General features: G+C 33.2%; 4 protein-coding genes across 7 annotated transcripts; 2 read left to right on the top strand and 2 right to left on the bottom strand.

Moving 5' to 3' along the window:
* Positions 1-512: 512 nt before the first annotated feature.
* Positions 513-1,268, bottom strand: LOC123886611. The gene has a single exon (XM_045935916.1). It carries the CDS (start codon positions 1,266-1,268, stop codon positions 513-515), a length of 756 nt encoding a protein of 251 aa, XP_045791872.1.
* Positions 1,269-7,906: 6,638 nt separating this feature from the next.
* LOC123883769 lies at positions 7,907-12,179 on the top strand. The gene is made up of 3 exons (XM_045932662.1): positions 7,907-9,329; positions 11,080-11,113; positions 11,752-12,179. The coding sequence occupies exon 1, from the start codon at positions 8,154-8,156 to the stop codon at positions 9,315-9,317; it is 1,164 nt and encodes a 387-aa protein (XP_045788618.1). The 5' UTR covers positions 7,907-8,153; the 3' UTR covers positions 9,318-9,329; positions 11,080-11,113; positions 11,752-12,179.
* A 1,865-nt stretch (positions 12,180-14,044) lies between these two features.
* Positions 14,045-20,200, top strand: LOC123883766. 4 transcript variants are annotated; one of them, XR_006800446.1, is made up of 3 exons: positions 14,045-15,427; positions 18,168-18,325; positions 19,050-20,200. XR_006800446.1 is itself a non-coding variant. In XM_045932657.1 (2 exons), the coding sequence occupies exon 1, from the start codon at positions 14,255-14,257 to the stop codon at positions 15,413-15,415; it is 1,161 nt and encodes a 386-aa protein (XP_045788613.1). In that variant the 5' UTR covers positions 14,045-14,254; the 3' UTR covers positions 15,416-15,427; positions 15,577-16,324. The 4 variants fall into 4 exon arrangements, 1 of the variants encoding a protein (XP_045788613.1); XR_006800445.1 differs by having other exon boundaries at positions 18,977-20,200; XR_006800444.1 differs by having other exon boundaries at positions 18,774-20,200.
* A 3,312-nt stretch (positions 20,201-23,512) lies between these two features.
* Positions 23,513-26,143, bottom strand: LOC123886610. Its single transcript, XM_045935915.1, has one exon. The coding sequence runs from the start codon at positions 26,141-26,143 to the stop codon at positions 23,513-23,515; it is 2,631 nt and encodes an 876-aa protein (XP_045791871.1).
* Positions 26,144-26,727: the final 584 nt, after the last annotated feature.

Genomic DNA, 26,727 nt, shown 5'->3' with positions numbered 1-26,727 from the left:
AAATCTCAGATACTGTAGTCCGAGATGCATGGTCTTTTTAAGATATCCCATGACTCTATTTATAGCTTGCCAGTGCTCATTACCAGGTCTATTGGTAAACCGGCACAGCTGTCCTACGTCATATGCAATGTCGGGTCGAGTGCAATCAGTGACATATCTAAGACTGCCAATGATGCTCGCATACTCAGTCTGTCTAATACTTTCACCAGTGTTCTTAAATAATTTTACACTGGCGTCACATGGAGTGTTCAATAAAATCAGCAGCCTCAAGGTAGGTAGTATCATTATTGGGTTCAACTTCATTAAAATTTACTTCATTTCCCTTTTCTTCTACAGATGCTCTGTATCTTTTACACAGATGTTCTGGTGTCCTGCACCTCTTAGACCAATGTCCATTTTTTCCGCATCTAAAACAGATATCATCACGTTCCATGAGGGACCTTCTTGGATATATTTACCTTTACCTTGATGATTCTTATTATTTTGGTCATATTTAGGAGGCCTATAATTATTCACATATCCTCGTCCACGACCTCGACCACGAAAGTGGTTTCAACCGTGATTTCTGCCTCGACCATCAAAATGAGTTTACCCCCTCGTCCTTTATGACGATTATGGCCACCACGCCCACGATTAAATGTTGTTGCATTTATTTCGGGGTATGTTATTGTTCCTGTGGGACGTGTCTGGTGGTTTTTTATCAAGAACTCATTGTTTTGTTCTGCCACCAAAAGAGCTGCGACCAAATCAGAATACTCAGTAAATCCCCTCATTCTATATTGTTGTTGCAACAATACTTGGGATGCATGGAAAGTTGAAAATGTTTTTTCCAATTTCTGTTCTTCAGTTATAGCCACGCCGCAAAATTCTAATTGTGCAATAATTTGGTGCATAGCAGAGTTATATGCAACAACACTTTTATAATCTTGGAACCTTAATTTGTTCCACTGATCCATTAATGAGGGTAACATGACTTTCCTCTGATGTCCAAATCTTGCCTTAAGTTTGTCCCATAGTATTTTGGGATCCTTGGCATTTGAATATTCTGTTTGTAATCCATCATCAAGGTGGTGTTTAATTATCTGATTTACTTTCGATTTTTTCATTGCTAATTCCTGTGAGTCAGCTGTTTGCATCCCTGCATTATCTCCTTCTAGAATTTTATCGAGCCCCTCACATGCAAGGTACTCAGTTAAGTTGTTGTTCCATGTTATGTAATTATCTTCGGTTATGTTTAGAATTTTGAAATGATGTTTAACGTTTGACATGTTTATATCTAAAATACAAAAGAACACAATCAATATTTAATGTATAAACTATGACAAAAAGGAAAAAAATATTTTATTCAATAGCTATGATTACAAAAATCATGATTCTATCAGCTAATAAACCAGGCTAATACCAGTAATGGTAAAACAACAAATATTGTTACTATTATAAAAGGTTCTCCTAATTCTTCATATTTGGTGATCCAGAAGATGAAAAACATAAAGACAAGTAGAGTGATAAGTATAAGAAAAAATTTAAACATTTTGGAAATGTGAGTAAAAGTTTGAGAATGGTATGAAAACTTATGAGTGAAGGTGAAGTATTTATAGGGTGAATTTTATGAAGTGTCCGTTACGTTACCGTTGGGTTTGTGGCCGTTGGGAGATAGTGGAAAAATATAAGCTTTTACTGTTCATGGCCGTTATGTGACCGTTATGTGGTCGTTAGGAGATATGAGAAAAGTGTTAAATTTTATTGTTTGTTACCGTTGGGAATGAGTAAAAATATTCTAAGTGTGTTAAAAATTATCTAGCTCTTAAGATGCACAAATGGAGAGAAACAACATATAAAGTTAATGAACATATATGATAATAACATTAATATTTAAATAATATCAAATTTCAAAATTTTAATTATAAATCTTTCGTGAAATAATATTATTGACTGAGATTTTGATCTTCCATTAAGAATTAAAGTTAGCAATATTATAGATGAGAATTTTTAGTCTTCCATTTAATATGAAGATTAGTATTATAGATGGGGTTTTGTGGACACCTCCATTAAGTATAAGAGTTAGTCATACATATGAGGTTTTAATCCTCCATTAAGTATGAAAGTTAGTAATATAGATAGGGTTTTGAATACCTCCATTAAGTATAAAAGTTAGTCATACATATGGGGTTTTTAATCCTCCATTAAGTATGAAAGTTAGTAATATAGATGGGGTTTTGAATACCTCCATTAAGTATAAAAGTTAGTCATACATATGGGGTTTTTAATCCTCCATTAAGTATGAAAATTAGTAATATATAGATGGGGTTTTGAACACCTCCATGGAAATTAGTATTATTAATAAAAAATTATCTTTTGTGATATTATGGGGATTTTAGACCTCCACACAAAATTTAAATAATAACATTCACACTTATTATAGAGTACTTGACAAATTGTTAGTTTTCTATAATAAGTGGGTAAAGTAGTGATAATAATAATAATAATAATAATAATAATAATAATAATAATAATAATAATAATAATAATAATAATAATAATAATAATAATAATAATAATAATAATAATAATAATAATAATAATAATAATAATAATAATAATAATAGCCACTCTAGTTATAAATCACTTGACAAATTGCCAGTTTTCTATAACCGGGGCGAATAATAATTATAATTATCATAAGATTAAAGTAATAAGGATATATGATATATACCTAGTGGTGGTAAATCACTTCCGATAGAAACGATCGTGTTGATAACGTGTTGAGAAAATCAAATATTTAAGTATCCTTTAAGGACTAATATAATGATATAAATTACTAATGTAGTTATAATACTATAAATATATATTATACTAATTATGAGAATGAAGAGAATGGAGAAGTTTGGATGAGATTACTTATTGCTCTCAAAGTGTCTTTTACATGATCCAAAGAGTGGTATTTATACTACTAAAACTATGAATAAAATAACTTAGATTTACTATTGTAAGTTGACATTTACATTGATAATTTTACATTACTATTCTAAGTTGACATTATAGATAGATATTTTAACATTAATAGTAACTAATGTCTTTGATGATAATTTTGTTGATTTTCCAATTTATTATAACTGAAAGCTACTACTTGTATACCCCTATTAATGTTCTCTCTTTGTATTTGACTCGTAAGTGAATTAGGATTCCAATAGTATAATGCTTTGCTCAGTCACATATTCTTCTACTTTATATATTTTTCGTGATGCACATGAATATGGAAGGCATGGAAGAAAAAAAAAAGACATAGAATTAAATTAATTATTATCATACTTTCTCATAAAATTAACTCTTCCCTTTTAATTGATTTGTTTTTGGTCAAGATCACATTTTATTTTGATCAATGGTCAAAATCTCTTTTAAGTGATTTTGGTCAATGGTCAAGAGCTCTTTATTTTGGTTAATGGTCAAGATCCCATTTTTATTAATGTATTTTCTTAGCATTACCCAAATTAAATATATATAAAAGAATTTTTCTATCATGCATAAACTTATACATGTTAAAATAATAAGTTTTTTTTGAAGAAGCTAAAATGAGATATATTAACAAACAGCCTTCTCAGCACAAGGTGTGCCAAAGTAGACTACAAAAGTTTACAACAAGTCACCGAAAGAAAAACCAGTCAAATCATACAAGGCCCAAACATAGTAAAGGACTAGACCACCACCTATGGTAGTTTGAGACTAAAGTAAGACTCTTCTTCTTTAACCACCGATAAGAAAAAAGTTTGATCTTGTCCAACATCTGATGCAAGGTACTAGAGGAGCCTCTGAACACTCTATGGTTTCTTTCTGTCCACACTACCCAAACACTAGCCAACCAAATAAGCTGCAAAAAAGATCGGCACGGTCTAGATCCACCAGCTGAAGAAGTAAACTGAACAAAGTGATAGAAAACTTTTAATAAAAAATTGTTGTTTTCAATCAAAAGTTGTTATATTTATATATACAATGTTGCACAAGTTAGAAAAACCCTATATAAAATTATCAAATTTGTTATATTGATTTGTTGTTACTCAGTTTCTTAATATTTTGCTATTAGTGATTAGAAAAACCTCAATTTTTTCTTCAAATTTGTTGTCTTCATGCATTGTTACATATTTTGCTATTAGTGATTAAAAAAATCTCAATTTTTTCTTCAAATTTGTTATCTTGATTCATTGTTACTTTGTTTTTTCATATTTTACTATTAATGATTAGAAAAATCTCTTCTTTTTTTTTCAAATTTGTTATCTTGATTCATTGTTACTCAGTTTCTTCATATTTTGCTATTATTGATTAAAAATCTCAATTTTTTCTTCAATTTTATTATATTGATTCATTGTTACTGAGTTTCCTCATATTTTGTTTTCTTGAATCATTTTGTTTTCTGTTTTTTTATTGCATAAATGAACCCGAATTATAGGCCAATGGTATCGCTTACAATGACTACATAGTTTGACATTTCTTTAAGAAAAAATTGATAGAGAGTTATATTGATCTGTTATTCTTCGGAGGATTTTAGGTTTTTTGTCATGGTGAAGAATATCAACTTCCATTTTAACTTAGTTCCTCTATATTTGGCTTTTGGATTTGTTTGTTTGTTTTTATGGTTTTCCTTTCCCAATTAATATTCTAATATAAATGCAAATTTGTTTGAATATTATAGTGTTTTTAGGGATATTTGTGGTTCGATTTAGATCAGTTTTGAAACAAAAATTTATTTGATTCAAAGTTAAATGCTCAAACTGCTTTAGACCCTAAACTTGGTATTAATGGCCTAGTGCAGTAGTCTGGAGCTAGAGGCTACCAGCACGATAGAGGAAAGATCCACAACCTCCTTAAATAGACCTAGTAATTAATAGTTAAACTCTAAGTTAATCATCATCCCTAAAAAGTAAAGGTCTTACTTAGGCTTCCAATTAGACCGGTCATTTACTTTGGTGTTTTTGTAGAGATGTCTCCTAACGAGATCTCGTTTGTCACAGCGGCATAAGGATTGTTCGTTGCTATGCCCTATTTTTTATCATGATGGAGAAGATGACTTGCATGTGTGAGATAGCTGACAGGCAACATGCCTTGAGGAGTTGATGTTGTCCTATACAATGGAGTATTGACCTGAGTCTGTAGCTGCTCGCATTTTTGCAATTTGCAATGAGGATAGTGGTATAGTAAGGCGTGTTGCAACATTGTTCTAGCACTAGCATTATACTATTTTTTTTTTCTTTTTTATAAAAGAGGAGTAGCAAAGTGCTACTGCCTCAAAAGATATATATATATATATATATATATATATATATATATAGATAGATAGATGAGGATAGAGATACAAAAAAAAAGAGGGGGACTAGACCAAAACCTCCCTAACTAAGTACAACCCTATAGAAAGGTTTACCAAGCTTGTTAGATTCAAAGCTATCTTTAATAACAAAAAGGATATCATTCCACAATGTGAGCCTATCTAAATTAAGACCAACATTAGCCAATCTATCTGCACAATGGTTACTCTCTCTAAAAATATGAGATACAATAATGTTCATGTGATTTTCAAAGCATTATACTATTGGAATCCTAATTCACTTACGAGTCGAATACAAAGAGAGAACATTAATAGGAGTATACAAGTAGTAGCTTTCATATTTTTTTTTAATTTAACAGTTATGTCTAATGTCTCTCATCTTTTATTATTGTATTCCTTGCACTCAAGGTACTATCTTTTATTATTGTATTATGTCAATTCATGTGTAAAATTGATTCTTTTTAATTAATTCTTGTATTTATGTTTATAGTATTATATGAATCTCTTTAAAAAAAAAATTAACAAAAGATTGATCAAACATGAATTTTTATACACTAAAACTCTATTTTAAATAAAAATTTAAGAACTTTATTACAAAATAAATTACACATTTTTTAAAACATATATAAATTATCTAACAATTCCAAATAGAGGGGGTTTATAACCCCTGCAAACTGTTAAATAATTTTGGGTTGTCCAAAAATGGAGATAGAAACCCCCTCAAAACTGGAGGAAAACAAATTACACGTACTATATAGCGGGGGTTTAACACCGCCGCTAGAACACATGTATATGAAAAAAAAATTAAAAATGTTGGGGCGGGCCATGGCCCTGTCCAGCCCATGAGGGGCTCCGCCCCTGTTAGTTCCTGATATACAAAATAGTTTAATACACGACAAATTGAATTATAACAGACAATCATTAGCTGAGGAACATGTTAGATTGATGTCAACTATGACTTCAGAGCAACGTAAAGTATATGACACAATTATGATAAGAGTTAACGAAAACAAACCTGGTGTGTTTTTTATTTATGGTTATGGCGATACAGGGAAGATATTTATCTGGAGGGCCATGTCAGCCGCATTACGCTCAAAATGTGAGATAGTTTTAACAGTTGCCTCAAGTGGGATCGCTGCATTGCTTATACCTGACGGTAGAATAGCAAATTCAAGGTTTTGTATTCCTTTAAATGTTGACGAGTTTTCAACATGTACCATAGTTCCTAAAAAACCTTTGACGCTATTAATACAAAAATCAAAGCTCGTTATATAGGATTAAGCACCAATGATGCACAAATACTGTTTCGAAACCGTTGATCAAACTTTAAAAGATATTCTCAAGTCTGTTGATGAAAAAATAAACACATTCTCAAGTCTGGTGGAAAAGTTGTTGTTTTTGGTGGAGATTTTAGACAAATTTTACCAGTAATACCCAAAGGTACAAAGCCAGAAGTTGTTCATGCTACTATTAATTCTTCGGTTCTATGGAATTTTTGTGAAGTTTTAACATTTAGTAAAAACATGAGGCTTCTCGGTGGTGCTTCGAGTGCAGACGTTGAACAAAGAATATTGTTTTCTGAATGGGTTTTGGGTGTTGGCGATGGAGAAATTGGAGATGACAACGACGATGATTTAGAACTTGACATTCCATCAGATCTATTGATTCCAAATTCAGGTGATCCTCTTGCTTCTATCGTTGAAAGCACTTATCCCCAATTTTTACAAAACATGAACGATATAACGTATTTCCAAAATAGAGCTATACTAGCTCCTAAAAATTCAATAGTCGACACAATAAATGCTTATATGTTGGATTTAATTCCTGGTGAAGAAAAAACATATTTGAGTTATGATACTCCACTCACACAAAATGTAGACGGTCAAACAGTGGATGATGTTCATACTCCCGAATTTTTGAACACGATTTCTACGTCGGGGACTTCCAAATCTCAAGTTGAGGCTTAAAGTTGGAGTTCCAGTTATGCTATTAAGGAATTTGAATAAAAAATTAGGATTATGCAATGGAACAAGACTTATTATTACGAGATTGGGAAAACGTGCTCTTGAAGGAAAAATTATTTCAGGAAGTAATATTAGTGATCAGGTTTTCATACCTAGATTTTCTCTGACACCATCTAACGTGAGAATTCCTTTTAAATTTCAACGAATACAATTTCCTATAATGATTTCTTTTGCGAAGACTATTAATAAGGGTCGGGGACAATCTTTAAAGCATGTTGGGATATATCTTTCGTCGTCAGTGTTTTGACATGGTCAGTTGTATGTTGCAATTTCAAGAGTTACTTCTTGAAAAAGACTAAAAATATTGATCATCGATGACAACGGTGAAGATACGACTAAGAATTTGAATGTGGTCTATAAGGAAGTCTTCCGTAATATAACATAATTTTCTTTGTATGAATATTTATCCAAAATTATTGTTGAACTATCGTTTAATGTTACTCAACTTTTTTTAAATACCTTACATTATTGGAATTATCATATCTTATTTAATCATTATATATCTTACAACTAATTAGACCGGTATACCGCACGAGTCGATGTTCTAGTTTTATTGGAGTATAATAATGCCATTGTGTGATGTGAAACCAAATCTCATGCTAGTATGACCCGCCGTGAAACCACCTGAGCTGAACCATGAAGTCACCATTCCACCGTCATCCTCCGAGAAGAATAGATTGAAGGTAACAACACAACACTATTCATCTTCATCACTTTCACTCTTTTAAATTTGAACCCTTTTCTTCAAAAGTTTCCACTTCAAAATAACAACGCTCATTTTCGTTCAATTTTCACCCCATCAATAATTCATCATAATGTTCAAATTCAATTCATGGCGCCACAAAACCCTAATCTATTATCTTAAGGAATTAACATTACAATCCCCACACCCTAACCCTCTTTTGTTTTCTCTTCATTTCTGCACCAACACTTCCGATTCAACCTCATTTGCTGCTTCCTATCTCATCAACAATTTTGGGTTTTCCCCAAAATCTGCTCCCAAACTTTGCTCCACTTACAATGTTCGTTTCAAAACTGCTCAAAAACCTGATTCAGTTCTCAATTTCTTTAGAAACCATGGTTTCTCAGACACCCAATTACGTAATATCATTGCAAAATCACCATGGCTACTTTCCTGCAATCCCTCCAAAAGGGTTTTGCCAAAGTTTGAATTTTTCCTCTCCAAAGGTGCTTCTAACTCTGACATTGTTAACCTTGTCAGTAAGTACCCTATGGTCTTGTCTCCAAGCTTGGAGAATCATATAGTCCCAACCTATGAGTTGTTGTATAAATTCTTGAAATCTGACAAGGACGTTATTGCTTGTGCATTTGGCAATCCAACTTTACTTACTCACCATTTTGCGCCACATAACATTAGAGTGATGATTGAGAATGGAGTGACCGATTTAAACATTACAAGAGTGATTCGGAGACAAAGCAGCATACTATGCAGAAGTGACATTTTGATGGAGGTGGAGGAATTGAAGGGTTTGGGGTTTAATCTTTCACAATCATTTTTTTCTGAAGCACTGATTGCCAAAAGAAAAATAACCAAAACCAGATGGGAAGAGAAAGTTGATGCCATTAAGAAATGGGGTTGGTCTGATGCAGATGTTTTAGAAGCATTTAAAAAGCAGCCTCATATTATGTTAACATCCATTGATAAAATTAATTCAGTGATGAGCTTTTGGGTCAATCAGTTAGGTTGGGATGCTAGGGCCATTGTCAAACTACCAAGGGTTTTTGGGTCCTGTCTAGAGAGAAGGATCATACCAAGGGCCGCAGTTCTGCAATATATTCTGAAAAAAGGTTTACTGAATAAGAAAGCAAGCTTAACTACTCCATTTGTAGTCAGCGATAAGTTGTTCCTTGAAAGGTATATAAACCGTTATAAGGTGCAGTCATCTTATCTATTAAAGCTTTATGAAGAAAAACTGAATCTTGCACATGCCAGGGACGAAACTGATACTATGTCATGAACAACTTTTCAGGTATTTTAGCCTTAATTTGTATCTTATATCTTGTTCGATTTGAATACTTAATCAAATGTTGGTTTTGATTGATATTTTTTTTCAAAATCATGATGTATATCATTCTGAAAGTAATGCCTGATAGTTTCGTAGTAATACAGGTAAAAGTTGAAATTTTCTTGCATTTATGGGCATGGAATATTTTTTTTTTTTATTGTGTCATTTCTTCATCCATGTTTGTATAGTCCAATAATGTATTGCATAAGTTAAGCTATACCAGATTAGGTTGCAGAGTTCGAACTAATTTTAGGTTCCAGTAGCTATGGTAGTAATTTCCCAAATGCCAAAAATGCAAATAATTGTTCACTGATGCAGTTGTCAGTTGTCATAATGGTCACGGTATAATTGTTAAGAGCTCCCAAACTTAATATTAAGGTTGTAATTATGATTATCAACTACAATTATTCAAAACACTATGCAATTGTCCTATGTTGTCAATAGAGCACTATAACAAAATAGCATAGCGTGGTAGGATTCGGCACAACGCCATCTCTCCTTGTGGCGCCAAGTAATGGCGGTTGTAGCAGATGCAAATTGCGGAAATCCCACTTTCTGCTATACCGCTATGGAATTCTAGACTCACTAAAGTTGTGCCTAATGGAGATGAGATGAGGAGTTGGAGGTGGAAGAACAATAGTTTGAATCAAGTGATGAACAAGAGAATATTGATATGGTGAAGTGAAAATGAGGCAGACGAAGATGCAAAGCATGCTTTGGATTTCCTTTAGGCTATGTTTGGATTGATGGAAAACAACGGAATGGAATGGAATGGAATAGAGTGGTATGGAATGAGATTCCATTGTTTGGATATTTTAAAATTGAATGGAATGGAATGGAACACAATGGAATCTATTCCATCTCATTCCATCCTTTTTCTTATTTTCTTCCCTTCCAATTTGGGGTGTATGTGTATGGGATGGAATGGAAGCTATTAAAATTTTTTTTTAACCAAACAAACTTACTGCATTTCATTAATTATCAAAAGTTCAATACATGAAGGAATAATCTCAAATCTATGGAAACTAGTCCAAGAATTGGCCGCCCTAGCTAAAGTGTGAGCAACCGAATTGGAAGCTATTAAAATTTTAATGACCAAAATATCCCTTTTTTATTACTGTATATATATTTCATCATAAAAATAAAAACAGGGAAGTAGTGTTCTATGTTCACCACATATCGCAATAATACCACGTGGCAACACAAACTAGCAGTATCGTAATAACTCGTAACATTAGCACAATTTTAGAACTGGATTTTAATGGCTTGTCATTTTGTTTACCTAGAAGTTAGAACTTGATTTTGTCATTGTTTCTTAGTCTTCACAATAAAGGTGTATTTTACTATTTTTAGTATCTATGTTTCTTGTTGGAGTTTATGTTTACTTTGTACATTGTTTTTTAGTCTTCACAACAGCGGTCATCCTGCTATCCGCTATACCGCTATAGCATTTTGGGGTTCGGGGCTACACGCCACTATCTGGGATTAACAGCATAGCAATTAGCATTATGACATAGTCACATAGTTCATAAGTATTATTTTGATGAATGCCCCTTGGTATTTTGTCCATGTTCTGTAGTTTAGTTGATATGACTACATCATTCATTCAACAACAAAATTTCTCTAATAACTTATTAAAGAAAACAATAGTTGATATGTTTCATTTGATTCAATTGCTACGTTTCCAACCAACAATGTAAACTCGTTATTGCAGGTTCACACAATTCCTGAGGATGACTTATGTATTGGTAAGTAATATTTCTGATTTCTATATACTTTTCCTCCGGTTCTCTAAACATCATTATTCCAAGGGAATATTTAATGTATTTTCTATTACTGATGTACATTGAGATTCAACATTTTTGCGGTCTTCTTGAGCCACTAAGGCTCATTGTTTTATTTAATTTTCCCATTTTAGACGAATATCTTATCCACCTCTTAGATATAGTTTGCAATATATTTTTCTTCTATAAAAAATGGAAATGGAAAAATTCCCATTGAGAGACTGTTTGGCAGATTTCACTTCTGTTTTAGATCAAATTTTGACTGACTGTATGTGAAGAGGAGTGATGTATTCGTTTTACGGATTGACGTTTCTGTTCAATTGACATTCTACAGAAAAAGTATCAGCATCATCATCTACTTTCATAACTTTATTTGAAGTTGAATGATAAGTTCTATAGTAATATTGTGGAGCTTATACTGCTACATAAGCATGTGCAAATATACATTGTAGTTGAAGTAACTTAACTTATCGTTTAGAAGTGAATCAAATCTATTAGCAATTGGATATATTCATGTTTTAATGAACAGCTTGGAGTTTTTACTATGATCTTATAGTCCCTGGTAGAGTTAACAATTTACAAAAATTGCTGTATGGTCCCAGGTTGATGTATTGATGTAAATGGTTGGTTGCCTGAAGTGACAACTTCCTAAATTTTCAAAGTGAATCCGAGGCTTTCACAAAGATCGTGTCGTGGCTGTAGCTATCATGTGTCAAACTAGAAAAAGTGCATTCTTACCTCCAAAAACCATCAATGACCAGCCCTCTCAGATTTTGTCGCTAGATGCGCTTTTAATTGCAAGACTAATGTTTATGTTTTATGTATCACATCTTTTCATCGTAATATTCGAATTACTTGTGTGTGAAGTCATTTAATTTTGTACCATTTGTCTTCTTTAAAGGTACAACCAGTTTTCAAAAAATGAAATGATACATTGCATTGTTTGGTCTGTACAGTGTTAGAATGAATTGATAGATAGATCATGGATGCTAATAATGGTAGGCTTGTGAATTGTGATGTTTGCGGTAAACAAGTAGAGTGTTCGGGGTTCGAATTCAGACTCTGTATATATAATTTGATGTCCCTACCAATTGGAGACGTGGCTAGAAGGAAGATGAGGAGAGGCGACGATTCTCATAAACATTTTTAATTTTTTTTTTATATTAGTATGATACTACTTCATCCATCCCAAAATAAATGACTCAAATAGAAGAGAAATTTGTTCCAAAATATTTGACCTATTCGACTTTCAATGCAATATTTTACAATAATACTCTCTAATCATTACTAATTTCATGACTCAAATAAGTCATCAATACTTTTTAAGGAAAAATAAATAAAAGTAACGATATTTCTCTTCTTCTTTTTTGGTACAAATAATCGTTATTTCTTTTTTTTTTGTTAAGTAGCCTAGTGACTAGAGTTTTACACATTTAAATGTGGAGAAATGTGAAATTTGGGGTTCGAACACCGGTCACTCCAATAATGTTCCTGGTAGCTACGATTTGAGCTACACGGGACAATGTTATTTCTCTTTAATTATTACAAATAAGTCATTTAAAATGGGAAGTGTGAATTATATTATTTGTTTAGTTTCACTTATGATTCTTCTATTTTATTAAATCCGTGAAAAATGTCCCCTTTTTTAATTCAATCTTTCACCTCTATTTTTATATTGGTGTAAATTTGATCCCAACCGATGTTTTTCTAACTAAAGTTAGTAATTTTTTTTTATCCATAAAGTGATTTATCGTCCTAGCATTGAATTTAATGAAAATATCTCTTGAAATTAGAATTCACATTTTTTATGCCAAAGTGCATGAGCTAAAATTTAAGACCAAAATTACAATAAATATGAAAATAGAGACCAAAAATTTGATTTTAAAAAAGTTGCCTATAAATTGTAAATTCACAGTATTAACTATAGATTTATCTTAGAATTTCTTCAATATGTTTCTTTTTTTTTTCTTTGACAGAATAACTTGAATATGTTGTGCTTTCAAAAGTTAATTTTTTTTTTGTCAAAATATAAGTTAATTTTTTTTCTTTACTAAATTATATTTCTATGTGAGTAGTTAAATAGAACATTACTTCCTTAATACTCATATATAAACGAGGGTTAAATATGTTTTTGGTAATTAACCAAAAAAGTAATATGTTTTTTGTCATTATAAATATCTCAAATTTTATGTTTAGTCTCTATAAAATTTTTCTAGCAACTTTTGGTCCCTAAAGTATTTTTTATCATGATTTATTGTCCCTACTTTTTATTCAACTCCTGCATATCATTTTACATTTTAAAATTTTTTCCGCAGTCATGTTTAGTACATTATATGAACCTCTCTTGCAAAAATTTAATTTTTTTTAAGAGATGAATAAAATAAGAATATTTTAATTTTTTGCACATAAAATTCATAAATAATTAATCTTATGGTAAAAAAATTCTAAATATTTTATGTGAGATGTTTTTATAATATTATAAAATACGAAAAATTATTAAAAAATGTGAAATTACACAAGAGTTTGATTAAAAGTAGGAACACAAAATTGTGATAGAAAATACTAGTTGAGAGACCAAAAGTTTCTAGAAAATTTTATAGGAACTAAAAACAAAATTCGAAATATTTATAGAGACCAAAAACTTATTTAAACTAAAAACAAAATTTGAAATATTTATAAAAATCAGAAATTTATTTAACCATCTCCCAAGACGTCACTTGGTTGAGGAGTGAATCTTCAACTTAGAGGAATTCGGCACCGAGAAAAAAAGTTATTTAACCATGTAAACAAAAATTCTTTTTGTAGATTTATTGAATAATTACTTATTTACCATATACATTAATTTTTCAATAAAATTGAAAAAACAAAGTTTCCTTATACAAAGCCTGCCAATATGCCATAAGTGTGAAACCAAATCTCATGCTGAACAACAGCCGTGAAAGCACCTGAGCTGAACCATGATGAAGTATTCATCTTTTTCCCTTTCATTCTTTCAAATTTGATGGTAACAACACATCACTATTCATCTTCTTCTCTTTCACTCTTTCAAATTTCAACTCTTTTCTTCAAAATTTTCCACTTCAATTTTCACCACAATTCATCATCATGTTCAAGTTCAATTCATTTTGCCACAAAACCCTAATCTATTATCTCAACGGATTAACATTACTATCCCCAAACCCTAACCCTCTTTTGTTTTCTCTTCATTTCTGCACCAACACTTCCGATTCAACCTCATTTGCAGTTTCCTACCTCATCAACAATTTTGGGTTTTCTCCAAAATCTGCTCCCAAACTTTGCTCCACTTACAATGTTCGTTTCAAGACTGCTCAAAAACCTGATTCAGTTCTCAATTTCTTTAGAAACCATGGTTTCTCAGACACCCAATTACGTCATATCATTGCAAAATCACCATGGCTACTTTCCTGCAACCCCTCCAAAAGGGTGTTGCCAAAGTTTCAATTTTTACTCTCCAAAGGTGCTTCTACATCTGACAATGTTAACATTGTCAGTAAGAACCCTGCTGTCCTGTCTGCAAGCCTCGAGAATCGTATAGTCCCAGCCTATGAATTGGTTTATAGATTTTTGCAATCAGACAAGGACACTATTGCTTTGTTGAAGTACAATCCAACTATCTTTGGAACAAGTTATGTGGTAGATAACATCAAAGTGCTTACTGAGAGTGGAGTAACTGACTCAAATATTGCAAGATCGCTTCGGACCTGGATTAAGTTATTCTACAGGACGGACTTGCATGAGTTGGTGGAGGAATTGAAGGATTTGGGGTTTGATCCTTCGCGGTCAATTTTCACAATAGCATTGATCGCCAAAACATCAATAACCAAAACGTTGTGGAAAGAAAAAGTTGATGTTTTTAAGAAATGGGGTTGGTCTAATGAAGATGCTCTTAAAGCATTTAGAAAGCAACCTCATTGTATGTTAACATCCATTGATAAAATTAATTTAGTGATGAGCTATTGGGTCAATCAGTTGGGTTGGGATGCTCTTGCCATTGCCAAAACGCCAAGGGTTTTTGGGGCCAGTCTGGAAAAAACGATCATACCAAGAGCCTCGGTTGTGCAATATCTTTTGAAGAAAGGTTTGCTAAATAAAGAAGCAAGTTTAACTTCTCCATTTGTAGTCACGGAGAAGATTTTCCTTGACATGTATATAAATCGTTTTAAGGAGGAGTCTTCGTATCTATTAAAGCTCTATGAAGAAAAACTGAATCTTGCACAAACCACGGAAGAAACTGGCATGATATGAACAAATTTTCAGGTATTTTAGCCTTAATTTGTATTTTGTTCCTTATTTGATATGGATACTTGTTCAGAACTTGATTGGAGCTAAGATAGTTTAGTTAACTTGTTGAATTTCCTACTTGCACAAATGCTGTTCAGAACTGTAATAAAAGTTGAAATTTTCAGCTATACTGGATTCAAAATGGTTTCGAATAGCAGTTGCAACTGTGTTTACTTTGCAAATACCGAAATGGAAAATAATTGTGGACAAATGCAGTTGTAACTCGTAATTATGATAGTTGTGTAATGTCAAGACACAAGAGCTACTAAAGTTCTGTATTAAGTCTGCAACTGTGGTTGTGGACTGGAATGATTTATATCACTTTGCAGTTACCATTATGGCATAGTCCATCCTTATGTAGCGTTTGATTTTGTCACATATTTGGTTGCTGCTTCTTATCTTTACATTTTGGCCAACTGATATGTATATGGAGTCAGGTTATAAATATTATAGGTCATAGATATTTGATAGTTGCTGCTCTAGTTTCCATTATTCTTGCTTCCAGTTTCCTTACTCTATTTCTTGCTTATCGCGTTTTGCGTTTTCACGTTGGCGTGTTGGTTTTCACGTCGCATTTTGTTCTGTTTATTTTATGCTCTCTGTTTAGACTTTAGATAGTGCAAGTGATGATGATGATGATGGTGGTGGTAGTGGTAGTGGTGGTGATGATGATAAGATTAATGAAGATTTCAATCTTGACATTATAGGAGATGATACAAGTAGACGGCGCATTAGTGATCTAATTTAGCATCTAGGCTTTAATATTTTGTTTTATATTGAAGATTTGAGACATTAGTGATCTAATTTAGCATCTAGGGTTTAATATTTTGTTTTATATTTAAGATTTGAGACTTGGTTGTTTTATGATTTTAAACTTTGAGTACTTTGCACTTTATAATATATATTTACTATGTAATACCCTCTAATTTTATTTGATTAATTAATTTAATTAAATTAACAAAGGTAATTTTAATTTTATATTTGTGGGCATATTTTAATTTATTGTATTGTATGAGAGAAAATTAAATAAAAAATAAACATGTTTCCTCCAGAAGCATCACGTGAGAACCTTTTGAAAAAATAAAATAAATAAATAAATGAATAGAATTTGCTTCCTATTCCTCTCGGGGTACACCGACCGACCGATCCTTCTTCATCACAAAAATGCATTTTCTTCTCCATTCCGATTGTAAGAGTCTTGCATGCAAAAATCAAGTGGTAGTTTGTGTTTCAATGGGTAATTAGAAGATTCAATGGAAAAGATAGAAGAAGCTGTGGGGTAAAGATTAAATTAGGGGTTTTAATTGGGAACCAAAATGAAGAGTAGAGATTTTATTCATTTTCCTTCACCCTTCTTCTGTACCACCGAACTCATAAACTCTCCATACTTTCTATTTCATCAAATTTCCTCTTATAATCATCATTGCATGTAATTTGTTATTGAAGAGCAAGTTTTATCTGAGTATCTCACTAGCTAGTAGATTCACTAGAAGGAAACTAGAGACTAAAGCTTCAAGATCTGAATTTGTAAAAGAAAAGAGGGTTTTAAAACCCACAAAGCTCAAAGAACTCCATGGTCATCCTTATCATTAAGTTTTTCCATAATAAGTCATCCTCACATAACTAAGGCGAGTTCTTATTAAGTTTAGTTTTGATAGAAAATAGAGTTTTTGAATAATAGATATGAGAAATTGCATTTGTGGAAATGTTAGATTCATAAATTGTTATGAGTTAATTATAATCTAGTTGAAATTTCATGTCATTTGATATGTGAATAGTTTTGGGACTGTTTTGGAACTATTGGTATTATTTTGAAATTAATAGAGAATGACAAGTATATATGAAGTCATAGTTAGCTACTAGTAAGCAATAACTGACTAATGATGCTCAGAGACTATATTTTCCCTCCATTTTACATTAGTTCACTTAGTTCTGTTTGGATATTTAAAGGATAAAATTAGTGGTTTTGTTCAAATTGTTTTAAAGTGATATTTTGATTCTTTATTTGGAATACAAAGATATAGCCGTTCGCCACAACGAAGAGATAATGTGGTATAGCCGTTCGCCACAACGAAGAGATAATGTGGTATATCCGTTCCCCACAACGAAGAGATAATGTGGTATAGGTATCCGTTCGCCACAACGAAGAGATAATGTGGTATATGTATCCATTCGCCACAACGAAGAGATAATGTGGTATAGCCGTTCGCCACAACGAAGAGATAATGTGGTATATCCGTTCACCACAACGAAGAGATAATGTGGTATAGGTATCCGTTCACCACAACGAAGAGATAATGTGGTATAGGTATCCGTTCATCACAACGAAGAGATAATGTGGTCTATGTGTACATAATGAAATGAGATAATTTTTTTTATACTTTGTTGATAGTTAACCAACACTTAGAGAACTACGTAAGGGACCAAATTGATACTTTTTAAACGTAAGGGACCAAATTGAAACCTAAAATAAACGTAAGGGACCAAATGTGTAGTTAAGCCTAGTTGTGTAATGTCAAGACTCAAGAGCTACTAAAGCTCTGTATTAAGTCTGCCACTGTAGTTGTGGACTGCCATGATTTAAACGCTTTGGAGTTAGCATTATGGCATAGTCCATCCTTCCTTACATAGTGTTTGATTTTGTCACATATTTGGTTGCTGCTTCTTATCTATCCTAAGGAAGGCCTATATTGATTGGTATTATTCTGATTTCTAGATACTTTTCCTTTGGTTAAACATCATTGTTCCAAGCGAAGATTTTATGTAGTTTCTGTTACCGATGTAGAACAAGATTCAACAGTTTTGCTGTCTTCTTGATCCAATAAGGTTCTTTCCAAGGAGGAAGAGGGTTTGTTACAAAATACTGCCAGGCTGGTATGCAGTTTTCCATTGCTTATTACTTGTAAATAATCAGAAGCTATATATGTTTGTTTCTGCTAGTCTAGCAACACATCTTCCACTTAAAAATAATGATAAAAATTACCTTTTTAAATAACAATACATTGAATATTTTGTTAATGCAATGTTTCTCACCATGTTTTCATTTAGGATTACAGACCATCCTATATACTAATATTGACATTTATCCCAAAAAAAGAAGAAAGAAAACCAAGTCCCTTAGATGACCCTAAGGGCTTAAGCCAATGCAAATCTTACATCAATCTACATATTTGAACTGCTATACACTGATAAGTTCCATGTATAAAAATGCTGCACACATCATAGAACCACCCAATTTTTTATTTGTATTTTTGTAAATACATGTCATGGCTTTTCAAATGCACCTAATCCTTGATTATTATGACTTTATGAGAATATACAGTTATTGCCACACTTACTAAAATGAAGGTTGGGTAGAGCCTTCATAGTCATACCAATTGAAGTCCAAACAAGCATATAATATAAAGCAGAAGTTGTATTTGATTACAAATATTTTAATCTTATGTTACTCACTTGTCAACCGGGTGAAGCCGGCATTAGAGCTGTTTTGACTTTTGAGGAATGAGTGTGGAAATGTAATAGCAGATTTGCGGTATCAGTTGGAGTTAAGGATTCAAATGAATCTAAGTTCTTAGCTATTGTTTTTGCTCTTGAGCAGTCTTTGGGCAAAGAGTGGCTATCTGGTGGCTTGGGTGGATAATGGTGAAGCTTGCCCTTGGAGTTTGCGGTTTGCAAGTATATTCTGATGTCGAAAAAATGATCTTGCGATGATGCTAGGGTGGACCTTTTTCTTTCTTAAAATTATAATTATCGAAAAAAATGCTACTGGCTTATCGAAATATTTAGACTTTTGTTTGTTTTCTAGATTTTGATTTATTTTAAAAGTTCAAAAAGCATGGACAAGATTAAAATATCTGATTTAATCTTAGTCAAGTTCCTGTTATGTCTAATTTAAAATTCAAATATTTGAACTATCTCAATCTTATATGTAACTGAGATTTTCAAGTCAATGCAGTTAATCCATAAATGAGGTGCTTAGCCAAGTCCTTGTTCTTTAAATTCTTAGCATTCTTGTGCCAGGCTAATGATTTGGGTTGATCTTATACTTGGAATACCACTTGTGTTACTTCCTTTTTCTTAAATCAATTATAAGATCAACGCCCTGATTATTTAAGAAAAATACTATGTGGGTAGTTATATATTTTGAAAAAATAATAAAATAAAAATAATAAGGATAAAATGGAATAAATTTCTCCCGTGAATTTAAGTCAGTTGTCAAGGACATTGTATTTTATATGCAGGGGGTTGGGGTTCAAAACCCGGTCATCCCACTTATCCACCTCAGGTGGAATAAATGTAAAAAGCTATAAATTCAAATATTACTTATAGAGTGCGTTTGATTCACAAAACAGCAAATACCACATAAAATAGTACATGAGAGAACAAGGTAGTACAAGACATGGCAAAATTGTATCGGAGAGAAATAGGGTGATAATATTTTTAATATTCAAATATAAAATGAGTATTTCCATATTTTTTATAGTTGTATTGAGGACAAAAAATTGTTTTGTGGTCCCGTAAGGGACAAAAATTCTTGTTTTTGTCATGTTCCTTGCTACCTATTTTATTCAATCTCATAACCAGTTTCTTAATCAAACAGGGTACAAGTATAGTTTTCTAGTCCAGTCCCTTTAGAGCAGACTATGAAGCCCTGATACGTGACACAATACCGATACAACGCCGATACGGGAAATTTTTCAAAATTCCCGATACGATACGTGATCGGACGACAACGTGACTGCAAGTATACAGTCGTGCCGTGTAGTTTTAAAAGATATCGAACCCAAAGGACCAATGATCGACATACCGTATTCTAGTGTTGCTTTGTAAATCTAAGGCTAATGATTTAAAGGGTTTTGATTAATTGAATAATTAAAATAAGAGAAATAAATATTTTTTAGATTTTTTATATGTAAATAAAATATTGCTAGGACGTGCTATTAGTTGCTTCAGAGGGTTCAATACTTAATTCGCGCTAGACAAACTGATTAAATTTTCGAAACTATATTGATTTAAAAATACCAATCTCAGCTCTCGCAAATCTTGACTAGTATTATAAATTATAAAGGTGGTGTTTAACTCTCGTCCTCGCACCCGCTAATAAAATACTCTTTGAAAAACAATATAATTTAATTAACTCTAATCCCAACTCTCGTTGCGAATCAGAGTTAATGTTCAGTTTTTACTATCTAGTAGAAATCTCACGCTCTCGCTCTATTGATTTTTACTTTAATTAATTTTCACTCTCGTGACGAATTATAATCAACGTTTAATTAAAAACTGCTTAAGAAAATAAAACCGTTGTCAGTTTTCAAGAATTATATTTGATTTAAAAACACTAATCTCAGCTCTCGCAAATCTTGACTAGCGTTATACTTAGATAAAATAAATGCTCATCTCTCACGCGCTCACTTACCTATATAAGTACCTTTGAAAATCAATATAAAACTCATCAATCCTAAATAGCTCTCGCGGACATTAGAACTAACGATCAGTTTTAACTATCCGACCCTAAACCTCAACTCTCGTCAATGTTGGTTTATTGCCTTTAAAATAATCCTCACTCTCGTGACGAATTATTTGAAAACGTATTTATTCAAAACTGGTGGTTGAAAACTATTAAGCACGAATTAACTACCGAACCCCTATTAGCTACTAACTACACATACTAGCAACGCTAAATTTAGCTAGACATAACTAAAACTAAAGACATAAAAATAAAATAAGCAAATAAATAAAAAGACATAATAAAAACAAAAATTAAAAGCATAAAATAAAAGCAATAAAATAAAGACAAGAAATAAATAAGACCATAAAATAAGAACCTGAAATTATAAAAGAAATCTCGAGTACGGATTCCGACAGCGTAACGGTAGGAAATAAAAAAACTTATTAAATTCTCAACGGAGAATAAAATAATACTAAACTCTCAACTTTAGAGAAGAAAACCTTGTGGTACTAAGCCTAGTTCTCAATTCTCTAAGTCAAGTGTTATATTTTTAGGTGAAGAGAACTAGCCTATTTATACTAAAATAAAATACAAGGAGGAAAAAGAACAAAACTGGCCGATGTGGGACTTTATAAAATTAGCGCGTGACCGTTTGATTGATCTGGCGGGCAGCACATGTTGTGCTATGGCGGGCGGCATATGTGCCCTTGTGCCGGTCGGCACATGCCTTTGTGGCGGGCGCCACATGTCTTTAAGTGGGACACATGTGCTGTTTTCCTTGGGCTGCACATGTGTGGCCTTTGTGCTGCATGTGTGTGGCCTTTTCGTCCCATTTTTGCTCCTTTTTGGTCCGTTTTCGCTTCTTTCTTCAACTCGTTCACTTTTTATCTGTTTAATTAAAATACGAGGAATAAGTAACTATTTATATAATAAAACTTCGAATTTGAAATAAAAATAATTGAAATATTATATTAATTTAACTAAATAAATAGCATATTTTTAGGTGTATCAAACTCCCCTAAACTTGAACCATTGCTTGTCCTCAAGCAATTTAGCTTGCATATAGAAAACATTTGAAATGCGAAGCAACTCACACACACAGACTTAGAGAAAAATAACATCACAAGTACTCATACGTGGTCAGAAATTCAAATCGGCTAAGATTAATTAGTTAGGTTCTTTACACAATGAAGAAGGGTATTTCAACGACACACAAAGTTCTCCCTCTTATACATATCGAATTTGGATCATGCCGTTGTACTAAAATCTAAGTCTTCTCCTTTGTTTCATCTTTTTTCATTCTAGACAGTCACATTAAGACCCTTTATCTATGTCACACACATGGTAAGAAAACTGGTTAGCGTCTTTATTCATCTTTTTCAACTCGCAATTAGCTTGATGATGCAAATTTTTTGTATGAGCAATCATATAAATATATATATTTTTTTTTCAAGGTTTAACCGTATTACCACAGTATGACCTTATATTATTTTTTCCTTTAAGGTTTAACCGTATTACCACAGTATGACCTTAAAAATTTGCTTAGATGATTCGCTTATATTCATTGACAAACCTACTTAATGTGTGACTTTATAGATGGTGTCCGACTGGATAGATAAACTACTAAAGGATTCCACAAATTTAAATCAAGAGATTTTGGCAAAATGGTTATTCAAATTGATATCTATACTAGGGAGACTTCTGGGTGTTGGAAAAATACCGATTTTGTTGTAAAATTCCCTAATTTCCTTAACTTAGCCTCTCGTCTTTTCTTAACCTATATACTTTCTAAGTGAGCTATTAGCCTAAGTCTTTGGAAATTTTTTTTAATTTGGCTCAAGAAAAAGAAAAATTTAGAAAACCAAAGAATATACTATAAATTCAATTTTTTTATTATGCGAAAGGAAAAATAAACTAATAAAAATTCAAATAACTAAAAACTAAAAATAAATAAAGATAGTAGAATACTCCCCTAAACTTAAATCTAACAGTGTCCTCACTGTTGCGACTCAAGAGTAGAATTGGAGCGTAAAACCTGTGGTAGATCATGGGGGAGGCTGTTGATAATTTTGGAAATTGTTGAACTGAAGCCTCAAACCGCCTAGCTCTTGTATGACATTGTCGAGCTATTGTTGACGGTGCTCTTCTGAGCTCTCCCATCTATGATAATAGCCCTGCAACTCGTGTTGGTTTTGAAGGATTTGGTTTTGCTGGGCTTGCATGAATGTCATTTGTTCCATCATCTCCTCTTGTTGTTGGTGCATGGCATAAAATAATCCATCGCGCTCTTGATTTAATTCATTTTGGGCGCGTATCTCATGGAGTACATCATCGATGGTGCTTTGCCTTGATGAGGAGGAACTACCTGCAAAAGTGTTAGAAAAATGTGTAGTGTGTGCAGGTGGAACAATGCTTGCGCCCCCACCAGCAGCACCATTTGGAGAATTGTGCGTGGGAGCTCTATTAGTCACAGGATCATCAGAGATAGTCATAAAAAAATATCAAAAATAAAAGAAAGCAAAAATTAAACAAGAATTAAAGAAAACTCATGGGTTGCCTCCCATGCAGCGCTTTGTTTAACGTCGGTTAGCTCGACTTATTAACCCTTTAGATTAGTATGGTGCCTCTTCCAAACTCACGTTCTTAAAATTATGCCCAACATCCTTAGGTTTCCATTTGAACATGTCAAACCATCTCATAGGTGTTTTCCTTTTTCCTTTCTTTTTCTTGGAGGCAAACAAAGATGTTTTATTTTGGAAGATATTACTTTTTGGGTGGGCTTTTAGTATGTCGGGAGGTACTCGTTTAAAGGGTGTGTTATCGACATTTGTTTCAGCTATGTCGAATCTATAGCAAGAGCTTTTCTTTAAACAATTAGCTAGGTCGTCATTACCATTTTTATGAGTCGGAGGGATGGGAGTTTTTAGAATTTCAGAATTTTTGGTTTTATCTTTCTCCATCTCTTTTCTACATTCTTTGACGACGTCTAACATATAGCAACTATCTTCAATGGCCGATGCGTTCATGAATTGTGTTAAGATAAATTCAACTTTTTCTTCACCTACTTCAAAGGTGAGCTTTCCTTTTTTCACATCTATTATGGCACCGACGGTTGCTAAGAATGGCCTTCCTAAGATTATGGGTGTATTGGAATCTTCCTTAATGTCCATGACTATAAAATCAGTTGGGATAAAGAATTGACCTATACGTACTGGCACGTTTTCTAGTATACCTAGGGGGTATTTGACAGAACGGTCAGCGAATTGTATTGACATTTTAGTTGGTCTCAATTCTCCTAACTTAAGTTTTTCATATATGGGCATAGGCATTAAGCTTATACTGGCTCCTAAATCGCATAGTGCTCTATCTATGACATATTTTCCAATGACACATGGTATGAAAAAACTTCCTGGGTCTTTTAGCTTAGGAGGCATATTATTTTGAAGTATGGAGCTACACTCGGCAGTAAGCATAATAGTTTCTTCTTCCTCGATCTTTTTTTTATTAGTTAAGATATCTTTAAGAAACTTAGAGTACGAGGGCATTTGTGTGATAGCTTCCGTAAAAGGTATTGTGATGTTTAGTTTTTGTAGAAGCTCTACAAATTTCTTAAACTGCCCTACGTTTTTGGATTGTACTAATCTTTGAGGATACGGGATGGGTGGTTTATATGGTGGGGGAGGAACATAAGGTTTCTCTTTCTCTTTGGTTTCCTCTCCACTATCCTCCTTTTCTTTTGGTTCACTCTCCTTCTCGGTTGTCTTATCGGAATTGGGTTGCATGGCAGGATTTTTAGTTTTAGGATCAGCTGGTCCATCGTATTGTGTCCCACTTTGTAATATAATAGCATTCACATGTCCCCTAGGGTTTGGCTGAGGCTGGCCAGGAAATATGCCTGCAGGAGCAGAGGTAGATGCTTGTTGTTGAGCCACTTGTGCAATTTGTGTCTCTAACATCTTATTGTGAGTGGTCAAGACATCTAGCCTGCTTGTTAATTGCTTAATTTGCTCACTAGTGTGTATGTTTTGATTTAGGACTTCCTTGTTAGTTTGAGTTTGTACGGCAATGAAGTTCTCCATCATCAATTCAAGGTTTGACTTCATAGGAGCATTTTGAGCAGGTTTTTGGAATCCTGGTGGCGAAGGAGTAGGTGCTTGGCCAGGTGCATATAAAGCGTTGTTGCTATTGTACGAAAAGTACGGGTGATTTCTCTGGTTTTGGTTGTAAGAGTTCCCTTGAGTGTAATTCACTTGGTCGGTGGGAGCTTCGGTTAGAAGTCGACATTCAGCGATAGTATGACCTTGAGCTCCGCACAACTCACAATTTTGTATTGTTGCAGCCACGATGGCTTTGGGTGCGTTGGTTAGACTCTCTATCTTTTGAGTTAAGGCATCTAACTTGGCGTTGATGTGGTCTATGTTGCTGATTTCGTACATTCCATCTTTCGTTTGAAGTTTCTCTACTGTTGTTCTCTCGTTTCCCCACTGATAATGGTTCTGAGCCATGCTCTCGATAAGCTGATAGGCTTGGTTGTATGGTTTATCCATAAGTGCGCCACCAGCTGCGGCGTCTATTGTCATTCTTGTATTATACAAGAGACCATTGTAAAAGGTGTGGATAATTAGCCAATTTTCGAGTCCATGATATGGGCATAGCCTAATCATGTCTTTGTATCTTTCCCATGCTTTGAAAAGAGACTCGTTGTCTTTTTGCTTAAATCCATTAATTTGCGATCTTAACATAGCAGTTTTGCTGGGTGGGAAATATCTGGCTAAAAAGACTTTCTTTAACTCATCCCATGAGGTAACTGAGTTAGATGGTAGGGACTGGAGCCAAGCTCTGGCTCTATCTCTTAACGAGAAAGGGAATAAACGAAGTCTTATAGCTTCGGGACTGACACCATTTGCCTTCACGGTATCTGCGTATTGCAAGAATATGGACAAATGTAAATTGGGGTCGTCCGTGGGGTTTCCGGAGAATTGGTTTTGTTGTACGGATGACAACAATGAAGGTTTAAGCTCAAAGTTATTTGCTTCAATAGCGGGGGCAGCGATGCTATTATGCGGTTCTTCTTGCGAAGGAATAACGTAGGACCTTAGTGGTCGTTCTTGTGGGGCTTTAGCCATAACTAAATCGGGAAGAGGAATCTCTAATTGATTTTCTAAATTTCTACGTCTTAAAAGACGTTCGGGTTCGCTAACTAGTTGCACCAATCTTTCGACTCTAGAGCGAGTGCTTGACATGCAACAAACGAACTAATAAGGGTAAAATAAAAATAAAATAAAATTGCCTTAGTCTCTACGGTGTAACACTGGAGTTACGATATCGACTAAATAGGTCCCCGGCAACGGCGCCAAAAACTTGATCGGACGACAACGTAACTGCAAGTATACAGTCGTGTCGTGTAGTTTTAAAAGATATCGAACCCAAAGGACCAATGATCGACCTACCGTATTCTAGTGTTGCTTTGTAAATCTAAGGCTAATGATTTAAAGGGTTTTGATTAATTGAATAATTAAAATAAGAGAAATAAATATTTTTTAGATTTTTTATATGTAAATAAAATATTGCTAGGACGTGCTATTAGTTGCTTCAGAGGGTTCAATACTTAATTCGCGCTAGACAAACTGATTAAATTTTCGAAACTATATTGATTTAAAAATACCAATCTCAGCTCTCGCAAATCTTGACTAGTATTATAAATTATAAAGGTGGTGTTTAACTCTCGTCCTCGCACCCGCTAATAAAATACTCTTTGAAAAACAATATAATTTAATTAACTCTAATCCCAACTCTCGTTGCGAATCAGAGTTAATGTTCAGTTTTT

The sequence above is a fragment of the Trifolium pratense genome, linkage group LG5 (genome assembly GCF_020283565.1).
Source record: "Trifolium pratense cultivar HEN17-A07 linkage group LG5, ARS_RC_1.1, whole genome shotgun sequence".
Lineage (NCBI taxonomy): Eukaryota > Viridiplantae > Streptophyta > Magnoliopsida > Fabales > Fabaceae > Trifolium > Trifolium pratense.
Note: the sequence above shows the minus strand (reverse complement) of the source record. Positions and strands in the feature narration are given on the sequence as shown.

What these genes read in the sequence shown, in the direction of transcription:
- LOC123883766 (XM_045932657.1), top strand. Translation starts at nt 14,255, where the DNA reads ATGTTCAAGTTCAATTCATTTTGCCACAAAACCCTAATCTATTATCTC.
- LOC123883769 (XM_045932662.1), top strand. Translation starts at nt 8,154, where the DNA reads ATGTTCAAATTCAATTCATGGCGCCACAAAACCCTAATCTATTATCTT.
- LOC123886611 (XM_045935916.1), bottom strand. Translation starts at nt 1,268, where the DNA reads ATGTCAAACGTTAAACATCATTTCAAAATTCTAAACATAACCGAAGAT.
- LOC123886610 (XM_045935915.1), bottom strand. Translation starts at nt 26,143, where the DNA reads ATGTCAAGCACTCGCTCTAGAGTCGAAAGATTGGTGCAACTAGTTAGC.